Below are 26,658 nucleotides of genomic sequence, written 5' to 3'. Positions count from 1 at the left end.
CAGCAGGAAGGAGACCTGAGAATTCCCACCTGGACGCTCCAAAGTGGCTCCTCAGCAGTTTCTCTCGTCCTGGCTCCAGCAGGAGGAGGAATGACTCAGAGGAAGGTGCAGTTGTGGCTGCACCTGTGCGATCAATTGGCTCTCAGCAAGACAGCTGTACTGACCCTGGATCACCTGCATCCCCCTCCTCTGCCCCCCAAAAAGCCAGAGACCTGCAGAGCAGAGACCCAGGAGGCCTCACCCCTGCCCCTGGGCTGTCACCCCTGCCCCTGGGCATCACCGCTGTCCCTGGGCATCACCCCTGCCCCTGGGCATCATCCCTGCCCCTGGGCTGTCACCCCTGCCGCTGGGCATCACTGCTGTCCCTGGGCATCACCCCTGCCCTGGGCTGTCACCCCTGCCCCTGGGCTGTCACCCCTGCCCCTGGGCTGTCACCCTTGTCCCTGGGCTGTCACCTCTGTCCCTGGGCTGTCACCTCTGCCCTGGGTACCACCTCTGCCCCTGGGCTGTCACCCCTGCCCCTGGGCTGTCACCCCTGCCCCTGGGCATCATCCCTGCCCCTGGGCATCATCCCTGCCCCTGGGCTGTCACCTCTGTCCCTGGGCTGTCACCTCTGCCCCTGGGCATCACCTCTGCCCCTGGGCATCACCCCTGTCCCTTGGCTGTCACCCCTGCATGAAGCTGACATGCAAGCAAGCACCAGGACTGAACCCAACCCATCCCCTTTGCCGCGGGGGCTCCACAGCCACCAGGCTCAGCACCTCCAGGCTGTTGGGTTTATTGTGGGTTTTAAGCCTTCTTTGATCTTTTTCTTGTACTCTCAAAGTCACAGGAAACATTTTCCCTGCTGCTTCAAAGGCCAGAGCTGGCACAGAGGCCCCATGCAGCAGACAGCCCAGCAGGACAGTCCTAAATTTCACCGTGACTCAGCTGCACAGACGACCTGTGTGGGTTCCAGCCCCTGGCCCCACCACCTAAAAAACCAGCTGCATCCCTAGAATGATCCTGCAAAACTGACAGGCAACAGCAGAAGGGCCAGTGCTGAAACACCTGCTCTCACCAACAAACTTTGTTGTTGTTAAAAATAAATCAAAAGTTAACAACACACACGGGTTGCCACCAAATCCCCACCACTTCCTCATCAGAAAGTCCCTACACAGCAACAAGATCCCAACAATGCCCTAGGAGGCGGCTTACACCTGCTGAACCGACCAGCAGGAATATCAAGCAAGGCAGCACAAAAAAGACAGCACAGGTTAACTACTGCTCATCAAGCCAAAAATCAATTAGCCAGGTTGCTTTGATCAACAGGGAGAGCACAGCACTGGGAGCCAGCCTCCCTCCTCCCCAGGGAGGCTTGCCATCGCATCCATGCCCTCATCCTGACAGATGCTGTGGTCGGAACATCACAGCTGTTTAGCCACAGCTGTACTCCTGCTCCTCTCCGGATTTTCCAAGGGGAAAAGGTGTTCCAAACTTTGCTTTTGAAGTGCTCCCGGGAAGGATGGAGGTCACCCCGCTCACAGACAGCCCAGCTCAGCCCAGCAGGGCTTCTGCAATCCCCACAGGTTCAGAGAAGATCACTAGATCCACCATTCATCCTGCATCCCTTTGATAGCCACAGCCAAAGGAAAGATTCGCGGCAACCCCCGACGTTACATAAAGAAAAGCTGTCAGCAGAATGAGTTACAGAAGCAGAAACCTGCAGCAAAGTTAAGCCCGGGGGACAGAAAGTGATTGGGGTGCCAACCCGGCAGCACCTCCATGAGCTGACCACGGCCGCGGGGAGAATCCAAACCATAAAATTCCCATTATGACAGCAGATGACGCCGACACTGTTACACAGCAAAGCCTTTTCTGAAGCCAAGCCCTGCTCCCGGTGAGCCCTGCCCGGCGCTACCCACGGCTTTGACCGAGCACATTCCCGGATCCCGGCTGGCCGCAGCGCTCCCGGGCAGCCCCGGCAGATGAGAGCGCAGCGAGAGGGCTCTCTCCATCAGAGAGCTCCGAGCCAGGCGGATCTCGCCCTGCCTGCGAGAGCTCTTTCATCGGACAGGTCAGTCGGCACAGATCTCTCTGGACACGAGCCTCTCGCGGGGAAAAGGAGCGGAAAGCCCCGAACTGTGTGGGAGGCATCCACAGCCCGGGCTGGCGTTACCCAAACATCCCACAAACATAAAATAACAAAAAATTTAAAAAAAAAAATTAAACCACGGTGGAAAAACTAGAGTTTTTCTAGTCCAGACCTCAGGCTCTGCTTTAAAAAGAGCACCTGAGCCTCCGGTTGCCACCAGGATCACTTTTTCAGAGCAAGCCCTCCCCCTGGGAAGCGCGGGGCCCGTCGGGGCGCGGTGCCCGCCAGGCCACCAGCCGTGTCACCTTCCCTGGCTGCCATGAGGAAGCGGGCGCGTCCCACGGCACCCCTGCCAAGGGATCTCATCCAGGAGTTGTGGAGCGCACAGGGCTCTGGAAACCGGACACCGCGGAAGCGTTCCGGTGAGTTACGGCACTTTCTCTGCGCTTCTGTGATTCCAGGGGCTGCACCTTCCTCCCCCTCCGCCCCGGGGTTTTGGGAATACAGCAGGGCAGAATTATTCCCGGGGATCTGGGCGGGCTGGGAGTGTTTTGGCCGCGCAGGTGACGGAGCGCACGGAGGGCGAGGCCACCGCCGCGACCCGCGGGCGAAGTCCGCGCTCCAGCGCGGAGAACCCGGGCGGGTGAAACGCCGGGGGCCCGGGAGGGGTCCGGAGGGGTCCGGGAGGGGTCCGGAGGGGTCCGGCACCCTCCGGGGGACGCCGGGGCTGCCCGCTCGGCACCCCGCGCACCTGCGGCCGCCGGCCCGGCGGGTGCGGGAAAGTTGCGGGGCCCCCGCAGGGCTGGGATGCAGCCCCCCCCGAGGGCAGGCGGAGCACGGAGGGGTCCCCGCAGAGCCCCCCGCGCCCCTCCCCGCTCACCTTGGTGTAGAGCTGCGCGGCGGACATGGCCGGGGCGGGCGGCGCTAGGCGCGGGGCATGGAGGCGGCGGGCGGCCGGACCGACCGCCGCACGGACACACGGACGCTCCGACACACCGGCGCTCCGACCTTTACACCCGCCGCGGCCGGCCGGGCGCGGGCACGGGAAGCGAAGGGAGCGGCAGCGGCAGGAGGAGGAGGAGAAGGAGAAGGAGGAGGAGGAGGAGGAGGAGGAGGAGGAGGCAGCGCCAGCGCCGCTCCGCCTCCGCCGCGCCCCGCTCAGGTATGGGGAGGTTCGGCTCGGCTCCCTTCGGTTCCCTTCGGCTCGGCTTTTTTTATTATTATTATTATTATTTCTTTTTCTTAAAAAAAAAAAAAAAAAAAAAAAAAAAAGCTCTTTTTAATAAATATTTTTTCTTCCCGGCCGCTTCCCCCGCGGTCCTCGGCATCCCGCCCAGCTCCGGCGCCCCCCGGGAAGGGTCCCCCCGGCAGCGCAGGTTGGTGCTGCCTTTGTGAGGTTTTTTGCCTTTTATCCATCTTCCTTTCTCACCGTGGAAGCGTAATTAAGCCCCAAGCAGGTGCCCCTTGGTGGTTTTCGGGTCTTCCATCCCCCGCCGGGCTCTGGGGATCCCCAGCACTTTGAGGAGTGAGGGACGGCATCACTGGGGTGTCCTTTGCCAGGACAAGAGCATTGCCCTCGTGAACCCGTGGAAATCAACTCGAGAAATGTGCCAGGGATAGGTTTTTCTCTGTCTTCTGCCTGCAGGTGGGCTTGGGGTCCCACCAGCACCACTGCTGCTTGTGTGCCGCTCCTACACCGAGGGCAGGAATTGCCACTTCCACAGCAACAGCCAAAAACTGATGCCAGCCCGTCAATCCGTGGCCGTGCTGCTTCCTTCCATCCCACGGGAGCACCCTGTTCTGCAACTCATGCTTATGAGGCACTTTCAGGGCCTGAGAAGGAGAATGAAACGCAAAGAGTTCCTAATTAACCACTCCTGCTATTCGTTATCATTCGGGGTATTTTGCATATTAACTGAGCAGGCAGGAGGCACGCTCAGCGGATCGTGTTCCCTGTCACCGCCGTTTACTCCGTCACTGGGATCCCTCCTCCCGTGGTTTCGGGCTGTGCCACTCACAGGCACCCACAGCCCTTCCTCACAGTGATCACTGGTGGCACCTCGCACTCCGCTCCTTGTCCCCTGCAGGATTAAACTCTTCCCCTCTGTCATATCTTCCCTCTTCCACCCCAGGGCCTGGCAGGGAGCAGTGCTGAGGTGGTGGAAGGACAGCCAGCATTGCAGATACCTCTCTTTTCCAGCTCTGATATCCTTGATGAATCAAAAAAAAAAAATATATATATTGCAGGTGGCTTGGGGGGAGTCTGGGAAGGAGGAAGGAAGGGGAGGAAAAAAAAAAAACTGCACCATGTCTAGAAATTGCCCTGGGAAAATTTGACAGCATAATCCCCGCAAAGCCTCCAAGAGAGCTTAGTCAGGCAAACAAAACTTGCTCCTCTCATTTCATTAAATCAGCTGCAGAAACAAAACGCGGAGCACTGGTGGAATTAGAAGCAAAGCTTTCAGTGAAGCTGGGGTAGCAGTGATGGCCCCGAGGCAGAGCACAGCCATTCCCGTGGAATACCAGCTGGTGTCACATGCGATTCTCCATTAATCTAAAACTTTAATTAAACTCAGAAACTGAAAACCCCAAAATACATACAGAATCCCTGAAGTACGTCCTAACTGCTGAGTTGCTGGAAATTGTCTCCTCCAGGAGACAGAAGCTTCTTTCCATTTGGGAATCAAAACTTGTGTTGATCAAATTTAACAGGCACGGGCTCTTAGACAGCACTTTATGGTCCCCCCTCTTGCATTCACATGGAAGGCACCTCGAGGTAAAAATTAACTAAATACCGGGGGGTTTTCCCCTTTAAGCACAGCCAGTGGATTCTTTACAAGTACAGGATGGGTTGGGGTTCATTTTAAGGTCCTGGCCTTGTCCCTGTATTGCAGTGACATATGGAGACCCCAGGAACAGATGGATGGATGGATGGACAGTGAGGAGCCTCAGTTCTGACAGCTCTGAATGTCATCAGAACAGAGCTGGCTGTTCCTAAGTACACCCCCAGGTCCTGAACTTTTGCAGGCAAAGATGTCCCAAAGACCTCAAATCTGGGTTTCACTCCTCCTGAGCCACACAGAAGTCACCACGTGCCACATCTGGGCACAATCTGGGGCCTGGCAGAGTCACAGTACCCTGGGTGTGGTTGCACTGCCTGTTTCTGCAGCAAGGGTTCCTGCCTGCATTGAAGTAATGATAAATTATTCCAGGTGATAAAGCAATGAATAATTAACATTCCTGCAAATAGAACTGATTCTGTCCAGAGCCCTGCAGCCCAGCCCCAGGGAGCAGGGACCAAGCCAGCACCATGCCACAGGGCATGGGGAACCACTCCAGAGCTCATCATCTTGCGTGTGGCCAAAAACATCCCGTGGAAAGCCCTGGGGTCGGTATAAAAGCCCTTGTAAGCAGATGGGTGCATATAGAAAAGTCCTAAAGCCTTGGGAGATGCTGAGGATTCAAACCCTGGAGTGACTCTGGGATGATGTGATCAGGCACTGGCATTCCCAGCTCTGCCACAGGCAAGTCACCCACACGCTCCACACCTCTGCTCTTCCTCTGTCAGTGTGACAAATTTAATTAAAAACTCTGGGAAGAATGTTTTGCAGAGCTCTGGTACGTGTCTAAGTGAAGAGGCTGTGACTGCCAGGTTTCTAAAAGTCAGTGGTTCTTTCTCTGCGTGGCTCAGAGCCCTGGTGCAGGGCAAGCTCAAGCCTGGGCCAGGCTGCTTCCCTCACCAGTGGTGTCCCTGCACTCGGGGTTTAATGGCTGGTTTGCCTGCAGGATTGCTCACTGGGGCAGGAAATGCCACAGGATTTCAGGAGCAGCAGCTAACGCTCTGGAGCTTCCCGGCGCCTGCAAGCCACAATTCCAGCTCTGCAAGCCACAATTCCAGCTGTGTTTGGCACCTGCCAGCCACAATTCCAGCTGTGTTTGGCTCGTTACTGCCTGGTGACCTGTAAGTCAGAGGTGAGCGCTGGCCTGAGGCAGGCAGAGGCACCACCAAGCTTTGCAGCACGTTCTGCTTGGTGCCCTATTTACCCAGGTTACTGCGAGGAGATCCAAGGAGCTGGAAGAAGATGGAAATCTGCAGGATTAAGGAAACCCTTCAGTCTTGAGAGAGAAAATCATTCTTACTGCACGGCTCATCTGTTGGGGGCAGCAAGAAGGTGCCTCTCAAGGAGGCTCTGACCCAGCCAGCCTCACCAGCTCTTCTGGACCAGCCTGAATCCTGTAAAGCACTCGGCAGCAGAGGGCTCAGCCCCAGCTCACCCACCAACAGTTTTGTCTCAGAAGAATTTAGTTTCCCGTTATCCCATGGGAATTCACTCCTGCTGAAGGCAAACTTCTTCCAGTCTGATCTTTTAATCTTGTACAGACCTCATGCTCGTTGCAGAGGAAATTTGCCTCCAGGAGCAGGAGCTCAGACACTCTATAAATGTTTGATAGCTCTGACCACCTCTTCTGAGTTATTATTTTATTAAAAAGGGAGATTTATTATGGTTCTGGATGACTTGAATTCACAAAGCTCGCCAATGTGGTATTTTTTTTTTATCTCCCATATCGGGTGTACCCAACAAATGTCACAGCCTTTAATAACACGCTTTAATTAATCCTGGAATTCTGGATGTGCTATTATCTTCATTTTTCAAAGGGAGGTCACAATAGTAAAGGAAAATCTACATTGCTTGCACGGGCTACTCCAGGAGTCTGCGGCAGACCAGGAAATTAATCTCTTAATCATCCTGCCAATTTGACTCCGTGGTGGGAGCACAGACCTATGACTACCTCAGCTCTCTGCATTGATGCAACTGTTTCCTTTATCTGGGATGGCCTTCCCCACCTGCAAAGCAGCTCTGACGTCCTCTGTGCAGCTTTGGAGACAGCTGCTGAAAAGGGCTCGACATCCTGGCTACCAGCCTACCTCTCCGAGCCTGAAGCTTCACCTTTCTGGAAGCTTCCTTCCTCAGTGCCTGCAGGACAAGCCCTGTTTGGATCTAAGGTATCTAAGGAACAAGCTTTGAGACTGCTCAGGTCTGTCTGGCTCCTTGCTGGGATGCAAACAGTTCCAGTGGACTTGTCTCTCTCCCACCTGGTGACCCAGGGAGTTCTGTCTGTAAGTAAGGATAAAATCCCACCACACTCCTTTTGCCCTCAGCAGGGCCAGGTTCTTCCACCACTTACACCCAGAATCAGCTGGGTTGCTGAAAAACCACCGTACTGTTTCAGATTAACACATCTCCACCTGGCCTTTTTCTCCACAGGGGACAAAAAGGCATTTGTCAACTTGGTGTCTGCTTTAAACCAAGAGGGCACAACTTTGCAGGGTGTTTATTCCCAGTTTGTTCCAAGATGTCTGGGATCTGGGGCTCCTGAGCTCTGATCCCAGCGATTTATCAGCTCCTCTGTGCATCCATTCATGTTCTCACAGAACAAACACACAACTTGATTTGCCAACAGGGAGCCACATGCTGAAAAGGAGGGTGGGAGGACAAAAGTGGCAGAGCAAGGGGTGAGTGAAAGATGGAAGTTTTGGAAAAAAGGGTGAAAAAGCAGGAGCTGAAGGAAAGGTGGCAGAAGCTGAAAGGCTGAAGGAGAGAGAAACAGCTGCAGATAAGCAGCAGCAAAGACTCGTATAGAAAAATGAAAGAACATGAAACATTTCCAAATGCCACGAAGTCTGTGAGCAAGAAAGGATGAGAGGTTTTACATGGGTTCTCCACCTCCCTCCTCTGAACAGGACAGAGGAAAAACTAAAGAAATACATAGCAAGGAGCTTGCCAAGGGCAGCACCGTGGGGAGCAGCTGGGTCACCCCTACCCTGCTCTTCCTGCACCAGGGCCAAGCTGCTGTGGGGACAGAGAGGCCAGCGACGTGTCCCTGCTCCCCACTGCCACAACCTTCCAGAACCTTCCCGGGCACATCCAGCCAGCTTCTGTGCTGCTGCCTTAAATTGTGGTGTGCTCCAGCCCCCCATCCCATGTGTTCAGTGTGGTGATCCAAGGAAGCCCAGAGAGGCAGAGGTGACATGAAAATTATAGAGAATAAAGCTTTTTATAAGACACCTCTAACTTCAGCCCTGCAGACTTCATTCTGCCCAAGCAGAGGACTCACAGACTTGGGACTCCAGTATTCCACACATCATTCAACAGCTACCACAGTCTGTGCAAAAGAATATCAGCTTTTTAATGTTCACCCCACAGTAAAATACATTCAGAGTTTCTAAATACAAAGAAAATAATTTTGCAAATGCTTTCAGTTTGAAAGGCATTTTAATAAAGGTTTACTAAAAGTTTCCTACAATTTTTCTTTGTGCAGATTAAAAAGAATACCTGTGCATTGTTCATATCACAATAATACACTGTTATATTGTAGAGGGCAGACAGTATTCTTGAATTAAAATGTCAAGCACTTTGGATTGGATCAGATTTGTAAAAAAAAAAAAATACATGGGGAAAAAACAAACTAAAATACTATGTTTCTTGTAATTTCCAATTAAATGTTTTGAGTATCACAGTGGAGAGAGTTCTTCCAACTCAAGTCAGGAATAAGCATCCTAAGAAAATGTTTTTAAAGGCAACTGAGGGAGCTAAAATACCAAAGTAAGTGAAGCCCTTAAGAGTCAGGCATTAGTGCTTTTTTTACAGTGGGGGGCTTTACTTCAGACTTGTTGGGCATTGACAGAATGAGCTGTATCTTTTCTTGGTACTCTCTCTCTGCTTCCATATTTGATTCCTCTTCTTTCTTCCTCTTCTCTTCCTCAGCTTTTTGGAGCAACTGTTGATAGGCAATTTGAGATGCGAGCTGGTCTCTGTACTCTTTGGCCTTCCGTGCCTTTCTGGAAATGCCAAATGAACAGGTCATTTAAGCAGAGTGGGTAAAAAGAATAAACTTTATTATTATTATTATTATTATTATTATTATTATTATTATTATTATTATTATTATTATTATTATTATTATTATGTAATCTGTTAGCATTTGAGTTTAGACTAAAGAACCATTCAAAGCTCCTTTTAGCAGTTAAGAATAACTGCCACTATTAACCAAACGCTGTGTGCTAACCTGATGTTCTTCAGAGAGTTAACTGCACTCTGCTGTGTCCTGTGAAGCAGACTGTAAAACTGGTGCTTGACCAGAAAGAAGGAAAGAACAACTCCCTGCAATCAGCATGCCCTCCCTGCTCCTCACAGCCGTGGTGAGAGGATAGAGGATGGGGGTGCTGGGTCTCAGCCCCTCCCTGGCTGGGGCTCATGCTGCTGCTGACACCCATCCTCACCCTCCTGCTGAGAAGAACAACTCCCTGCTGCACTGATGTTGCTGGAAGTGGCTGTCAGAAGAAATCAATCTTCCACGGCACGTCAGGACTCGTGTACTGCTTTCAGTCCCCTCTGGAGAAGCAGAGGATGTCTTACGTGCTCAGGCCCTTCCGGAGCAGGAGTCACACAGACACTTGAATGCCAACAGAGGAGTCAGGACTTGTGCACTAACTCAACAGAGCTGAGCCACAAACCCTTCCTGACACTGCCGAGTGCCAGCTCTGCTAAGTGGAGCATATCCCAGCTGGAGCCCAGCGTGTTTCCTTCACAAGGGTGACACTTCTGCCACAGCCAGGAGATCGTTCCCAATAAAGCCCTCAGAGAACACAACAGATACCGGCTCGGGGAGGAGCCACTTGTGTCCCACGGACAAGAGTGGAGACAGGGCTGGAGTACAAAAGGGGAGTAAGCGAGATAAGGCCCTTTGCCCAAGGCTTTGCATGACACCCAGAGGAACATTCCAGCTACTGCGTGTAAGGATCTGCTCATCCAGAGGCACTACCGTGCAGCCCGGGTTACGTGCTGCAGCCTGGAGTTCTGGTGGCTGACACAGGGTCATTCAAGGGATGTCTGTGGGTGGAGTTTAGCAATAAGCCCGGACACACTTGCTCTCCTGGGGCAGGAACAAGCAAATCTTTCATTAACCCTCCTCCCCAGCCACTCGCAACAACAGCTCAGAGTATGAGGGGATGTGTTTAGGAAATACGACTGATGTAAGTCACATGATGATCAAAAAAACCAACACAAGGATATGTACCACTATCTTCTGAGGTCAGAATTAATGACTTAATACCAGCTGCAGTATCACAAGTCTGCTCTTGGGCAGTTTGGAACTGATAAGGTGGTGGGAAAGCTTCTCTAAATAGAAAGAAGTCCACCCTGTGTTCTAGAGTTATCAGAAAAAAATAAACTGCTTTCTCACAAGTTTAAAAGATTGGTCTGCAAAGGAATGACCTGATGACATAGAAGAAAAATACCTTATACGTTCTTCTTCTTCCTCATATTCAAATTTTCTGATTGCTTCAGCCATTGCCTTCTTCTCTTCAGCAATCTCTATTTTCCTCTCTTCTTTTTTCTGCACTGGAAAACAAAACCAGAAATCCTTTTAGAAGGTAACAGCTCTGCTGAGCTTGAAGGGACAGTGAGACTGCATTTGGGCTAAGTAGCCTAAATAGTAGGTTTGAGTTTTGTTGTTTCTGAAGTGCACAAACAACAGCAAGTGTATTCTCAGCTTATTTATTTTTCATCCACTCAGAACTGGAAAGATTTCACATTCGGGGCTTCACAATAATATAATTAATGACAATGACCATTTGCCCATGCAATCCTTACTTTACTAGGCTTTGCTCTGGTGTTGGGAACGGGAATTAGTGTAAGGAATGCCTGTAGGAGTGCATTTTGGGAACAGGTTTGGGGAGGGTCACATTGCTGTGCACTCTGTCACACAGTGTGAGCTGGGGCAGATGCTGTTCCCAGCAGCAGGGTGTTGTACTGCCTCTGCACAGACGTGTGCTCAACCACTCACACTTCTCCTCCATCTGCGATTGCCTTGCCTTCACGACTTCTCTCAGCAGCTGAAACCGAGCCTCCCTCTCTTGTTTCAGTTTCTCAACCCTCTTGGCCCAAATCTGATCCCTCTCTTCCTTGAAGACCTTCTCATCCTCTCTTTCTTGCTCCTTCTCCCTCCTCAGCTGCTCAGCCAGATGATCCAGGTAGGTAAGTTGCTCCTTCAACAGCGTTTGCTGCGAACACACAGACGTTTGCAGATCTGAGTAAATTAGTTCAGAAAAGCTTTTCAAACCCTGAAGAAAAGCGGTGGTTCACAGCCAGTGTGGGAGCTGGGAGCCCAGAGAGCATTCCAAAACCTGCCACAGGAAAGAACTGCTCAGGATCCTCCACCTGGCCAAACTACAGGACAAATGCAAAGTGATCCCTATACCCACAGCAGCTCAGCTGCCTGCAACCCACCCAATTTACAGACCTTCCACAGCTGACCAGGCTACCTGCATTATCATATCACCTGAATTAAATATAACAATGTAATATAATATCATATATATCACCTCCTGTAATTCTGCAGCAAGGTCTAACATTGAGTTGATACAACTTTCCTAACCTACAGGAGCTTCTAACCACCTCTCTCCTAAGTCCTAAATACCCTGAGAGTCATTTGCATGCTGAAGATGGACAATCTACTTGTTTTAACTTCAGGAAATTACAGACACATCCATTGATTCATGGCATCTCCAAGAAATAAAACATAAGAGTTTGCATCTATCTATAAATTGGTTTTAAATAATTTAGGTTTTTTTACTATTCATTAATTATAATAAGTTAAATATTTCCTTTCTTCTGCAGTTACAAATACTTACTACATCAGGTCCATGAAATAAAAAATAGTTTTCCAGCCTCTATTATGTCCATGCAGTGTAAGGATGATTTATACACAATGAAATCAGCATGGAGGGACAAAATCCCAGGATTTCCTGAGAGCCCCCACTTCATTTATCCAGCTTGGTAGCCTTACTGATTGCAAAGCAGGCTTTAAAATGCTGTGATTTTAACAGCTAATGGGCTTCTCTGCAGAGCTGCAGGGTGCTGGCAGGAGGAGAGGCAGCAGGCTGTTCAACAAAAGAATTACCTCGCTCAGGGAGAAGGGCTTGTGTCTGTTCTCTGATACCCTGTGCAGTTCACAGGGCCACAGAACTGGTCTACAGGAGGTATTGCCCCACAAGCTCACAATGAAACACCTTACTTTTTTATTTCTTATCTTCTCATGTTCCTTGTCGAGGTCCTGAAAATCATTTTCCAAGATCACCTTCTCTTCAGCAAGCTGAGTTTGTTTTTCTGCATCAAGGCCCTTCTGCCTGTCCTGCACTGCTTTGAGCCAAATCTCCCTGCATTCCTTCTGCTGGTGTCGCTTCTTCCTCTCAAGGTCTTCATTTTCTTTCCTTAACTGGTGCAGCTCTTTTTCCTACATGGATAAAAGTAGCCAGCTTGTAAAATCCCCACATAACTTCAAACTAAGTGGTGTCTAGAGTGAGTTTATTGCAACATTGAAGAGAAAAGCCTCGCTAGCAACACAGAATTGGTGTCATCCACTAGACCTGGTAAAGCCTGAACATTTTAGCACATCATTCACTAGAATTCAGGATTTTTATCTGTAATTATCACATGCACTTCAGTACAAAAACGGTATTGTGCCTGGTGTTTTCCAAATGTTTCAGGCAGATAATCTCTTTAGGGAAATCAGTATCATTGCAGCACTTTTGATCTACATCCAAGTGTTCACACACAGCCATAAGCACTGACAACAGGGCCAGGTGCTCCTGCTATTTCTGTAGACGGTATTTGTCCTCTGCCTGTGCTGGGTGTTCAGAGCTCTGCATCTCTACCAGTCATAAGGCTGCTACAGGTCAGTGATTGTATCTTTGTGTTCTGATAGGCAGTTACTGAATTTCCATGATTTCAAATCATCCCACTTCGTTTTGGAAATAACTTTATATTCCACTTTATACTGGAAAAATGTGCAGTGAAACTGAGTTCTTAAAAAAGAAACAATGACAAATCGGAAATGTGTATTTGTGATCAAATAGGTATTTGTATATTCAAGATTATTTAGCCACAAAAAATTTCAAAAGTATCATCATTAAGTAATTCATAAGTATAATTTCTGGACATCTTGCAATTGAATAAGTGTATAAGCACAACTGCACTGAAACACAATCATAACACTGCGTGTGACCATCATTATCACCTTAGCATTATCTCAGAAATCATGCTTCAGCTGTCTCTAAGGCACACAGTTTTTTGTTAACCTGTTTTTAAATTAAATGTCTCTTTTGTAATGTGAATGAGTCTTTAAAAATGCCTTAGCAGGTTTGCCATGAACAGCATGTCTAATCTTTCCATAGGGAAGCAGAAGCTGCACTCCCCAACGAACATCCCTTTTTATGCTGGACATAAAGCACCCACAGGTTCTTGCAGTATTTCAGAGCCAAAGCTGACTTTGTATCTGCCTGAACTGTCAAATTCACTCTCAGAAGCTGGCGAAACAGCTTTGAAACTCAGTATATATATAATTTGAGGAACAGCATTAGAAATCAAAAAAGCTTTGAACAGCAAAGGTGGAAAGAAAGCAGAAATAGTTAGCAGTCTGCTGTGCAAGCTGGCACGTGTCTTTGGATGAATTCTGACATCAGTGAAGCTGTGTGACAGCAGCCAGGGATGGGATCCATGAAAGTCAGTTCACTGGGGGAGCACAACGTCACAAATGTACAAAGAAGTGGTTACCAACCACCCTGCTGCAAGCCAGGACCAAAGTGCTATGGCAGAAACTTGACACCACAGTCAGGATAACATGAAGTCAATCACTTTCCAAGAAATCACAGTTCTTTAAGGGACAAATGAGACAAAGGAGGAAGGCAGCTAATGTAGCTAATGTAGCTAAAGCAAAAATGCTGTCTCAGCTTTGTCATCCACTTCCGAGATATCCTGGTGCACTTCTGAAATATCCTGGTCTACCACGCCAAAGGTGCAAGTTCTCCTTCCCTAAATATTCTATTTTCATTGCAACAACCAGGAGAAACCTTCATGCACACTTAGCTGCCCATTCACTCAGATGAAACTCCTGGTCATTAGGGGCTAGCAGCCTGCAATGAAAAACTTGTAATGAGACCATCTGCCACATCCCCCTTCTGCTGAGAATGGATTACATTGCATTTTCCATACAGAAACTCTCCTTCAAAGAAAGCTTTTTTTTCCAGAGGCTCAACCACTTCGCCAGAAATGTATCTCCTTGACAGAGCCCCAGGCTGCTGTCTCCAGGGGAAGATGCAGAGTCTTCTATTCTAACAGTGCTGTTCTGAAAAGGCCAGTTAGGGAGCAGCATTCTTTGCCTGGGAGGTTTGGCAGTGCCTTAGAAGTTGTTACAAGAAAATAATTCTGTTCTACATGTTTTTAAATAAGCAAAACATTAGTCTAGCTTGGAATATTTTCACAGCCAGCATTTTCAGAGCTTTAGATTCATTATTGTCTCATTTTTATAAAATGGGGAAGTATTTATGATGCCAGCACCGGCTTCCAGTGTCTAACAGAGTATCCTGAGTGATCATTCAGCCTCTACATGTAAATAGCTGCAAAATTAAGATTGAGTCTGAGCTAAATAGCCTCCCATAATTCAAAGTCAACACAGAATACTGAACTAGCAAGCCACACTAAAGCCAGGAAAACTACAGCAGGAGAGATGGAAAAGGATGATGAAAAAAGAAGGTAGTAGCAGAGCAGCTGGGCCAAGGCAGCCAAATGCCTCCTGTGAAGTGAGCTCAACAGCAGCCAGGTCTAGCAGGCAAGAGAGATTAAGTGCTGCTTGCTAATTTGCTTATATATATATATATTTTTATATATATATATATATATATATATAAAATAGATATTTCAGCTGGGAAACAAGACTCCCCTGCTATCCTGCAGGAAACTGGAAATCAAAAAACAACAAAGGTATTTGGCAAAAGCTTTAAAACGTTTCCATTTCCCACAACGCCTTGAAAGACTGAGTGCCAAAACCCTTTACAATGCTGAGTTTCAAAAGATGTATTTCCCTCTGTAAACGGGAATGCCTTTGCCACAGCTCTGGAAAAGAGGCTTAGCTTAACAGCACAGGCTCAGATACTAATGGAATCAGTGAAGATACAAATAAGGTATGGATTAGTCTAAATGTCTAGTAAGCCTATCATTAGAAGGGCCTTCTGCCCAAGGCTGAGTGCAGAACACTGTGGAAATTACCAGCCTCTCAGCATCCTGTCTGATCTCCTGCTTCTTCTCCTCTCTGCGAGCGGCGTGCACGGCCACCTGGGCCTCGCGCACATCCACCATCTCCCGGATCCGCGCGGCCTCCTCCTGCGCCTTCAGCTCCGCTTCCTGGTCCTTAGCCAACAGTTCCTTCTCACAAATCTCCTCCAGCTTCCGCTCCTGCATCTTCTCTTCCTTTTTCAGTATCTCCTTCAGAGTCTGCTGGGCCAGCTGGCAGTCACTCAGCTCCTTCTCACTCAGTTTTTTACAGTGTTCGCGATACTCGTGACATCGGTTCCTGGAAGGCAACGTAAAAGTTTTTTTTAAAAGTCTCAAAACAATAAGCAGGTCTGGAGGTGTGTGGTGAGTGAAGGCTCTCAGCTCATCACTGCTCAAAACACAGCAACCCAGGACACCAATTATACACCTGGTCTGACACGGATTCCCTGTGGAACCTAAGGAACCACAGAGAGCCTGATTTGATGGAGGTTTTGACATTAATGAGCTGAAGGATTTGAATTTGTAAAAAAAGACTGAATCAGCTTCCTCACAAGGGGAAGAGGCAGCAGTGATCTCTGCTCCCTGTGGCCAGGACAGGACCCAGGAAACAGCTGGAGCTGTGCCAGGGAGGTTTGGGTGGGATATCAGGGAAAGGTTCTTCCCCAGAGGGTGCTGGCACTGCCCAGGCTCCCCAGGGAATGGGCACGGCCCCGAGGCTGCCAGAGCTCCAGGAGCCTTTGGCCAGCGCTGCCAGGGATGCCCAGGGTGGGATTGTTGGGGGTCTGTGCAGGGCAGGAGCTGGGCTGGGTGATCCTGGGGGGTCCCTTCCAACTGGGAATATTCTGTGAGTATAAATGAACACACAATACATCCACACATTGTATACACAATGTGTACTCTACAGGTAGCTGGAACATGGGGGGGTTTTGTGCATATATACCTCTTATTAACATATAAAACACATTCTTGCTACACTTATTCAAACATGCAGGTTGGTCTCTATTCAAATGAAGACTTAGAATAGGTTGGTAAGTCACCTGAAAGCTCATTCATATTCAGAAAATACTGCGACAGTGGAAATGTGGGTTACACGGTTGAGCAGGACCCACTAGAAATGTATTAATTTTTAAAGTGAAGTTCTGTGGGATAATTCAGACAAGTTGCAATAAAAGCCTGGAGAAGGTAGAAAGTCAAACAAGTAATGCAGCTTTCAATTTTCGTTTACTCTCTGCAACTGAGTTGCATATAAAGAGGTAATTTATCTTCAGCTGAAGAACACTGCTCTAATTGCAGATTCTGCTTTTACTTTTGCAAACAAAGCACTATTGAGATCAACACGATCAACACATGTCATCAAGCATTATTTAATTTGAACAATCTGCAAGCACTTTAATTCTGTTCTATAAACAGGATATAGATTTTCATGAAGTCAAAGGTGAAGACCTGCAAGTGTGAAGGATGTGTAAATCTGAGGATGTGTGGCAGACACATGTGAATGCTGTGAAGTGAAAAGATACCTCACAATTTCATGCTGAATGAAACTATCTATGCAGATTATTGCAAAGGTGTTTAGCAATTCACAGAAGATATCACAGCCTGAATCATGAACAACTTCATGGCAGCAGTAGTTACTGCACAATGTCAAATAGTATGACACCACACAAGCCTTAGCTGACTATCCTGTGTAACGAAAATATTAAATATTCATCAGGCAACTACCTCAACGCTATTACCAATCTCCATATCAGGGCAGTTATTTAATTTTCAGAGCAGAGGTCTCACCACATTTTCTCCCTGCTGGCATTCAAGAGTTGCTGCCTCACATTTCCCTGGGGACAAGGACATCTCCTGCTGGCTAAAGCACCCAGTGCCATGGAGCCTGTGCTGAAAGGTGAAGGGCACTGACACAAACAGTGAAAGGGACAGCACTGCTGTGAAAACATTTCCATTCTGCTTGCTATTTGTTGAACCTGCCCCAGCCTGAACCCCCTGCCCTGGGCTGAGCCCCAGCGTGGGCAGCAGGGCAGGGGGGATTGTGCCCCTCTGGCCCTGGGCTCAGGTGAGAGCCCACCTGCAGAGCTGCCCCAGCCCTGCTCCAACAGCACAAGGACAGGGAGCTGCTGGAGCCAGCCCAGAGGAGGCCACGGAGATGCTGCCAGGGCTGAGCCCCTCTGCTCTGCAGCCAGCCTGGCACAGCTGGGGCTGTTCAGCTGCACCAGAGAAGGCTCCAGGGACACCTGCGAGCCCCTGCCAGGGCCTGCAGGGGCTCCAGGAGAGCTGCCCAGGCACTGGGGACAAGGCATGCAGGGCCAGCAGCCAGGCAATGGCTTCCCAGGGCCAGAGGGCAGGCCCAGATGGGATATTGGGCAGGAATTGCTGGCTGGGAGGGTGGGCAGGCCCTGGCACAGGGTGCCCAGAGCAGCTGGGGCTGTCCCTGCATCCCTGGCAGTGTCCCAGGCCAGGCTGGACAGGGCTTGGAGCAGCCTGGGACAGTCGAAGGTGTCCCTGCCCATGATAAAGATGACTTTGAAGGCCTCTTCCAACCCAAACCATTCCATGATGAGATGCTGCAGTCCAGTGCCACTGCAGGCTGGTGAAAAGGGATGGTTGTTTTACCTCTTAGACGAGACAGGAACCTCCTGACCAGTGTTTAACCCAGCAATAAAAGCAGAGAGCAGCACAGGGATGTGCCTGCCATGAGGCATGGCACATTCCAAGGAGCACCCCTGCTCCCAGCAGGTCATCAAACGTACTATGTCATTGATGGTTTTCTTACGTTTCACCACTGGCATCTATCTTTCATCTCCTGGGTGGAGGTTAGTGGTGATGAAAGACCACAGCACTAATTAGTGTTCATGAAAAACATATTTCTCAAATGTTGTGAGGGAAACATGCTATTAGTAAGATTCTAAATCTTGCTATTATTAGGATTCTACATCTTACAATTAGCAATCACTGTATTACCTTAACACAATGGGTCCAAAGTTCTCTCGGCATTGAAGGAATAAAGAACTAGTTATTCTTTTCTGTGATTATAAACTAATCTGATATTTATTGAATTCCCACAGGGGAGTAGAAGTTAATTATGTTCAGCATTGTTAGAATTTTAATATAAAATAACCCTGTAATTGCTTGATTTCATCAAAATAATTCCCTCAAAGCAGCTTTTACACCAACCCATAAACATCTGCTCCCCCAGATGGCAGGTTTTCTTCCTCACTTTGCTATCCTAAGCTTCTTAACATTAAAACTGTGCCTGGATGTGGCTACTTCCCAAAGACAGAACCTCCCCAGTTATTTCTTCATTTTATGGCTGCAGCACAATGATATTGCTGGGATAAAGTCATTCCCCATATGGATGCTTCTGATGTTACCACAAGAAAGAGGATGTGATCTGTGTTTTATGCAAATTTTAAGACGTTGCAGTTTTCTTTTAAGTTACCAATGATGAACATGCCCTCAGGCTATCACTGGCTGAGTCTCTTCTCAGACAAGGTGTAGCCCTCTCTGAAAATGAATTCCAGCAGGACTCCCCTGGTCCAAGCCTTGTCCCCTCTGTCACCTTGTGACAAACGACTCCTCCTGGTTAATATCACTACTGAGAAGCTGTTACACCTGTGCCCTCAGGCCATGGCAACCAGCCATAAAAAATAAAAAATGTTGCTTTTTTGTGCTCTGGAATAATGTCTAACTGCGTAGGAGCTCCTATACCTCAAGGTTTGAGAATCCATGCCTGCAAAAGAGTGGAGCACCTTGCTTGAAGTTAAAGGAAATACAAACAAGTCTGTATCAGGTTTCAGAAAGATATTCAAAAGAGTTGAAAATCCACAGGCAAAGTGAAACAGAAAATTATGTCCATATCCACCTGCTGCTGGATTGACTTGCCAGGGCTCCTGGGTGTGCCCTGGAGTAATCATCTCCAAAGGGAGGCAGGTGTGCAGGAAGAGAATGTTTTGTACCATTGACAAATAGAATTAAAAAGTAAAAATAGCATTTATTTCATCTTTACCTCATCCTTTTTAATTTCTGTTTGTGCATATGTTTTATAATGTACCAAATATTCCAGTACAGTATATTATTTTATATTTATATAGTTGATACATAAACATATTGGGGTGAATGTTAAAAGTTTTTACATCCAGGGGGTGCAGTCAGAGGATTGGAGGTCATTGCTCCAGAGGACAGGTGGTGACACAATTACAGACTCCTGCTTGTGGATTCTCAGTAAGTGTTGGTCTCCTGAGCAGCAAATCCTGCTCCCATATCTCTGCCTGGACCAGGATGGTTCAGGAGGAAGAGTAACATCTAACAGCCAGAGAAAAGCAGACCTGGGGCTACTTAAACAAGACAAATGTATGCAGATACTCCAAGACTGCCACCCACAACAGCTGTGAGGAGAGATGGCTTCACTGCCTCTCAGTCCTCTGAAAACATGCAGCCAGCAGAACACCAACAGAAAAGGTTCAGCAACACTTTCTAACAGGATGCTGTGTGGTGTGAAAATGGCTTAGATCCCAGAGCTGATTGGGAAGGTAAAAGGACAGTAATAGGATGATATATCCACATGAGACTGACCCATAGATCAACAGGGCTACACTAGGAAGACAAAGGACCTGAGACATCAGGGCAGGCAACTACAGCATTAAAGTTCAAGTATGTGTCACCAGATGATGCAGTTCAGTGGTGTGATTCATTTTGCAATTAAAATATCTAAAATTAGACATCTGAACAGGAATCTGCATATGTGCTAAATTCCCACTCTGATCAATGAGAACCTAATTAAAGTCAGGAGAGGCCGGGGTGCAGTTCAGCTGACAGGGCAGGATAAGCCTGTTTGGGACTGGCTTTAGTTTCCTGTAACTGTCCTGATTTGGTGAAGTTTTGAATAGAACAGGAATGCAGATTCCCAGTGAATATAAAGATACCAACACTTAGACACCTACCTTTAGGTAACATCTCCCTGGTGTGTAAAACAAGCTACAAGTACAAAATAAAATGCACTCCAGCAGCACCCCCTCCAAACCATTTTAAAAGTGAGTTTTAAACACTTTGTGTGATAGATAGAGAACAAACAGAAGCTGCAAAAGGCAAGGGCCACATTTTCAAACCACCATGTGAAGTTAGGCAGTGTATGTACTTCTAACACCTGTCTAAGTCAATAAACCCCACATTTTAACAAATATTTATCTGTGGAATTAGTTAATCAGTGTTTATGCACAAGTAAGAGCCAATGTTGACTTTTATCCCCAGTGCACACTAAGAAGCAGGTGTTGTAGATTTCACAGGACCGTGGGAGACTGGGAAAGACACTTCAAATAATCACAATTAAATAACATTATTTTTTCTTTCATCCCTCCCTTGGAAAACCAGATTTACAAGAATGGGACAAGGCAGATTTCATGCCAAGGCCTCAGGTCCTAGTAAGTACCTGCAAGCTACTGCTTTCATTCAGGAAGACTTGGCACAGAACTTCAGGCTGCATTAAACCCTTAGCTGCAGCTGCTACTCTTGAAAAGTATGCAATAAATAAAAAACACTGCCTTTTTGGACAATCTTAACATTTCAGGACTCTTTAATGACATATTGTCTTAGTAAGCTTGATTTAGGCCAAATTAACCTTCCCTGCAGCCTGTTCACTCCAACAGTATAAAGCTGGAACAGGAATTACAAAAAAGGGTTGACTTGGCAGGTGGAAATGCAGGGATGCTCATGTGGGACAAGGAGGACACAGTACACTTGCAAGAATTAACTGCTTTGATTTTTTATCTCTTACTGTTCCAATCCCTTTCATCTTTCCTTCCTCGGTTTATTATCGTCACCTTCTTTTTAAATTGTCCCTATATATTTACTTTGGGCAAATTCTCTTTTGTAAGATATTTTTATGGCAATACCTGAACTGTTGCTCTCGTTTTTCAGCCACCACTTGTAGTCTTTCTTGCTCCCTCTTCTCCCTCAGTAATTTTGCTTGTTCCTTCATCTGTACTTCTTTCTGCTGGGCCTTTTCCTCATCGAGTGCATTCAGCTCAGCAAGGTGCCTGCTCTCCTCTGCCTCCAGAAAGTCACGGAGCCTGTAATGAAAGCATTTGAATAAAGGCTAAATCAATCCTTCTGTCAAAGGACGAAGTTATAGTTTATTTGTTATTAAGACAAAGTGGGTACTGGGCTTCTTTCAACACCTCTTGCAAATGCCAGGGAAATGAACATCCAATTTTAACTTGGGGATCATTTGTGTTGTGTCCATCAAGGGAATCCTTCAGCACAACATAAGTGATTCTGTCCAGGCACAGTTTAAACTCCTGACCTTACAAACCCACTTTCAAAGCTGCTTTATGACTTCAGTTCCCCATTCTTCAAATTGTTTTGTTTCTCAGACTACATTTGTCACCAGCTGATACCAATTAGATTTTATACCATGGTTATCCTTCAGCATAGACCCACAGAATACCCTGAGCTGGAAGGGACCCCCCCAGAATCACCCAGCCCAGCTCCTGTCCTACAGACATCCCAAGAATCTCACCCTGGGCATCCCTGGCAGCGCTGGCCAAAGGCTCCTGGAGCTCTGGCAGCCTCAGGGAGCCTGGTCAGTGCCCCACAGCTCTCCAGGAGAAGAACTTTTTCCTGATGCCCTCCCTCCTCTATGCATCTATAATTGTATCTTCCCTCAAACGACCTCTTGCTATTTTAGCATCACTCCACAAAACACTTCACCCTGAAATATCTTTGATGAGAAAATTATGTCAAATAGGCCGTTTTTAAACACATCATAATTTACTTCTCTGTTAATCCCAGCAGTGAGAAACCTGGGGGTACAGAACCCAGAAATCACCGATTTCAGCACAAATGCCACCGGGTCTCAGCAGAAAGGGACCTGGGGGTCCCGGCAGACAAGCTGAGCACAGGCCAGACGAGCTGAGCACAGGCCGGTGATGCACCCTTGTGGCAAAGAGAGCCACCGGCACCTTGTGCTGCGGGAGGAGCAGCACTGCGAGCCGGTCCAGGGAGGGAGGGCATCCTTCCTCCCGGCACTGCTGAGACCCCACTGAGGGGGGCTGGCTCCAGCTCCGGGCTCTGCAGCACCGCAAGGACACGGCCCTAGCAGAGGGACACTGAGAGACTGGAGCATCTCTCCCAATGGGAGGATCTCTCCTAAAGTTCCTTCTCTCCTGAGAGAGCTGGGACTGTCCAGCCGGGAGAAGAGAAGGCACAGAGGGATCTCACCAATGTCCATAAACTCCTAAAGGGAGGGAATGCAGGAAAGACAGACACCTCCTCCTCAGCTGTGCTCAGTGTCAGGACAAGGGGCCACAAATTAAACCATGTGAAGTTCCAAATGAACAGAAGAAAACAATTTGTTTTCTTTTGACTGGGAGTGTGGTCAGATATTGGACATGCTGCCCGCAGGGGTGATTCAGTATCCATGTGTGGAGACAAGCAAAACCCAAATGAACACTCACTCCTGCTCTAGGTGACTCCAGGGTTGGAATAGATCATCTCAGGAGGTTCCTCCTAATCCCAGTGGTTCTGTGGAACCCATTTGCAATTCCCCTGAAGGCACACTGGACCAGGACACCAAACTGATGACCTTCACAGCTACAAAGTCACTTGACATGAAACAGTAACAGCATAATTCTGTTCTTTACATGGCAGCAAAGTGCTTCACCTTTAATATTTTTGAAAGACTTCTGGAAAATTTTAATTTTCTCAGCTGACTGTGCTGCAAAGTGTTATTTGTAGGAGCTAAACATCAGCTTGATGAGTTTGCAACAAAACCCTCAGTGACACTGGACTGAGAGAATTTCTGACACTTTGCTACCCAGAGAAGCTGTGGATGTCCACGGCAGGGTGGGTGGAACTAGATGAGCCCATCCAGCCCAAACCACCCTGGAATTCTATGATTCTGTGCCCCACCTCTGGAAATGTTCCAGGCCAGGTTGGACAAGGCTTGGAGCAACCTGGTCTGGCGGGAGGTGTCCCTGCCAGGGGGCTTGGAACAAGATGAGCTTTAAGGTCCCTTCCAGCCCAAACCATTCCATCATTTCATGACTGTATCAAGGTACTCTTCACTCTCTTTAAAAATCAAGCAATGAAAGTGCTACTACTTCTGCGCTTGTGGCAGACAGGAGGCTCCAAATGCCACCTCGGCTACACAGTTACTGTGTTTGACACATGCCACCGGAGCACACACTGAAAACAGCAGGGGCGCTGCCCTGGCTGCTTGTTTGCTACCTCTCTCTCCTCACTTCGATCTCCTGCAGGTACTGCTGCAGCGTTGCCCGGACCTTCCTCTCGGCAGCGCGCTGCATCCATTTGTCCTCGCCGCCCTTGTGCCAGTCGCAGACGTTGCGGTAGTGGCGGAGCACCCGCAGGTCACGCTCCTGCTCACGCTGCTCCTCCTCCAGCGCCCTCTCAGCCAAAATCGTCTCTTCGAAGAGGTCTCTTTTGGTGGGCTTGGCTAGCTGCGAGAGAAGGGAAATGGAGAAAGCGTGGAGACCTTGTAGCACCCTTCCAAGGATGTGAAGGGCCCTACAGAGAATCCAGAGAGGGACTCTTCATCAGGAACTGTAGTGATGGGACAAAGGAAACGGGTACAAAGTGAAAAAGGGAAAGATTAGGCTAAATGTAGGAAGAAATTCTTTGTGAGGGTGGTGAGGCACCACACAGGTTTCCCAGAGAAGCTGTGGCTGCCCCTGGATCCCTGGAAGTGCCCAAGGCCAGGCTGGATGGAGCTTGGAGCAACCTGGGACAGTGGAAGGTGTCCCTGCCCATGGCAGGGGGTGAAACTGGATGAGCTTTAAGGTCCCTTCCAACCAAAACCATCCATGGCTGAAAATACAAACTATTAGTTTGCGTGTTTTTCAGTTGAATTCATGACTGTGCAAGTACCTAACACCAAATGATGAGTCCACGGTAATTATGGGGAAATCACAGAATCACTGAGGCTGGAAAAGAGCTCCAAGATCATCAAGTCTCCACCTTGTCACCCAGCCCAGGGCACTGAGTGCCACATCCCATCCTTCCTTGGACATCTCCAGGGATGGGGACTCCAACACGCCCCTGGGCAGCCCCTTTCAAGGCTTTCCTGTGAAGAAATTCCTCCTAAATTAGACATACCCAGTCTATGCCCCCATAGCACCGGGCTCCTCAGGACCCCCAAACACAGCACCGCGCTCCCCAGGACTCCTCACACAGCACCGGGCTCCCCAGGACTCCTCACACAGCACTGGGCTCCCCAGGACTCCTCACACAGCACCAGGCTCTTCAGGACTCCTCACACAGCACCGGGCTCTACGGGACTACTAACACAGCACCAGACGCCCTGGGACCCCCAAACACAGCACTGGGCTCCCCAGGACCCCTCACACAGCACCGGGCTCCTCAGGACTCCTCACACAGCACCGGCCTCCCCAGGACCCCTCACACAGCACCGGGCTCCTCAGGACCCCCAAACACAGCACCGGGCTCCCCAGGACCCCTCACACAGCACCGGCCTCCCCAGGACCACCAAACACAGCACCGCGCTCCCCAGGACTCCTCACACAGCACTGGGCTCCTCAGGACCCCCAAACACAGCACCGGGCTCCCCAGGACCCCTCACACAGCACCGGGTTCTACGGGACTACTAACACAGCACCAGACGCCCTGGGACCCCCAAACACAGCACCGGGCTCCCCAGGACCCCTCACACAGCACTGGGTTCTACGGGACTACTAACACAGCACCAGACGCCCTGGGACCCCCAAACACAGCACTGGGCTCCTCAGGACCCCCAACAGAGCACCGGGCTCCTCAGAACTCCTCACACAGCACTGGGCTCCCCGGGGTTCCTCACACAGCACCGGGCTCCCCGGGACTCCTCACACAGCACCGGGCTCTACGGGACTACTAACACAGCACCAGGCGTCCTGGGACCCCCAAACACAGCACTGGGCTCCCCAGGACCCCTCACACAGCACCGGGCTCCCCAGGACCACCAAACACAGCACCGCGCTCCCCAGGACCCCTCACACAGCACCGGGCTCCCCAGGACCACCAAACACAGCACCGCGCTCCCCAGGACTCCTCACACAGCACTGGGCTCCTCAGGACCCCCAAACACAGCACTGGGCTCCCCAGGACTCTTCACACAGCACCAGGCTCTACGGGACTCCTCACACAGCACCGGGCTCCCCGGGACTCCTCACACAGCACCGGGCTCTACGGGACTACTAACACAGCACCAGGCGCCCTGGGACCCCCAAACACAGCACCGGGCTCCTCAGGACCCCTCATACAGCACTGGGCTCCTCAGGACTCCTCACACAGCACCGGGCTCCCCGGGACACCTCACACAGCACCAGGATCCCCGGGATTCCTCACACAGCACCAGGCTCTACAGGACTCCTCACACAGCACCGAGCTCTTCAGGACTCCTCACACAGCACCGGGCTCTACGGGACTACTAACACAGCACCAGGCGCCCTGGGACCCCTCACACAGCACTGGGCTCCTCAGGACTCCTCACACAGCACCGGGCTCTACGGGACTACTAACACAGCACCAGGCGCCCTGGGACCCCTCACACAGCACTGGGCTCCTCAGGACTCCTCACACAGCACCGAACTCCTCAGGATCTCTCGCACAGCACCGAGCTCCCCGGGACCCCTCCCGGCTGCTCCCAGAGGGTCCCGCCTCAGCCGGTCCCGCTCAGGGGCTCGGCCCCCACGTCCCCGGAGCTCCCCGGAGCAGAGCAGCCCCGGCGTGGCCCCTCACCAGCGCCACTTCGTGCGGCCCGCAGCCGGTGAACTCCCGGCATCTCCGGGTGTGAGAGCAGTGAGGGGGCTGGGGACGGGGCGGGGGCCGCGCCGCCATGGCGGATGGAGGCGCCGCCGTTGCTGAGGGGACGCGCGCGGGACGGAAGTGGCATCATGGCGGCGGGGGCGCTGAGGGGTGTCCTGGTGCTAAAAACGGGACCACACTCCCGCTACTAAAGAGATTTCAGCACTTATTGTAATAAAAAGGCCTAAAGCATGGGGTCCCGAGGGTCGAGCAGGAGCGTTCCCATCGAGGACGCTGCAGCGCCGGCGCTTGGGTCTTCTTGAACAGCGATGTCGCCGATGTTCCAGCTGGGGCGGCACAAATTCAGTGGGTCAGATGCCCCTTTTTATCCTGTTTTTTGTCCCTCTGGATTGGTTCCTGTTTGGATCCTTTCATTTGCGTGAAGGTTTAAGGCGCTTGATTGGCCCATTACAGTTCTGTCCAGGCTGGCTCGTTCAGCTTGCGGGGGGGCGGGTGATGAACTTTACTTAGGTGTAGTACGGTACGTTGAGTACCGTATTTCTTATAACTACGTTTTTAACCGCTTTCACAATACAACTAAATTACCAGTACATGCTTAACTATTATCAACTATTTTACAACAGTTTCTAACCTATTTTTGACACTGGCGTGGCGGGGGAGCTGACGGATGTCCAGCATGGCGGGGGCACTGAGGGG

General features: G+C 49.7%; 1 protein-coding gene across 1 annotated transcript; it reads right to left on the bottom strand.

Moving 5' to 3' along the window:
- Positions 1-5,893: 5,893 nt before the first annotated feature.
- CFAP53 (cilia and flagella associated protein 53) lies at positions 5,894-26,290 on the bottom strand. The gene is made up of 8 exons (XM_038125638.1): positions 25,936-26,290; positions 23,413-23,642; positions 21,078-21,254; positions 15,181-15,484; positions 12,152-12,370; positions 10,922-11,138; positions 10,374-10,476; positions 5,894-8,915 (listed from the first exon to the last, which is right to left on the bottom strand). The coding sequence occupies exons 1-8, from the start codon at positions 26,032-26,034 to the stop codon at positions 8,693-8,695; spliced, it is 1,572 nt and encodes a 523-aa protein (XP_037981566.1). The 5' UTR covers positions 26,035-26,290; the 3' UTR covers positions 5,894-8,692.
- Positions 26,291-26,658: the final 368 nt, after the last annotated feature.

The sequence above is a fragment of the Motacilla alba genome, chromosome Z (assembly GCF_015832195.1).
Source record: "Motacilla alba alba isolate MOTALB_02 chromosome Z, Motacilla_alba_V1.0_pri, whole genome shotgun sequence".
Taxonomy (NCBI): domain Eukaryota; kingdom Metazoa; phylum Chordata; class Aves; order Passeriformes; family Motacillidae; genus Motacilla; species Motacilla alba.
The sequence above is the reverse complement of the archived record's forward strand: the minus strand, read 5'-3'. Positions and strand labels throughout refer to the sequence as shown.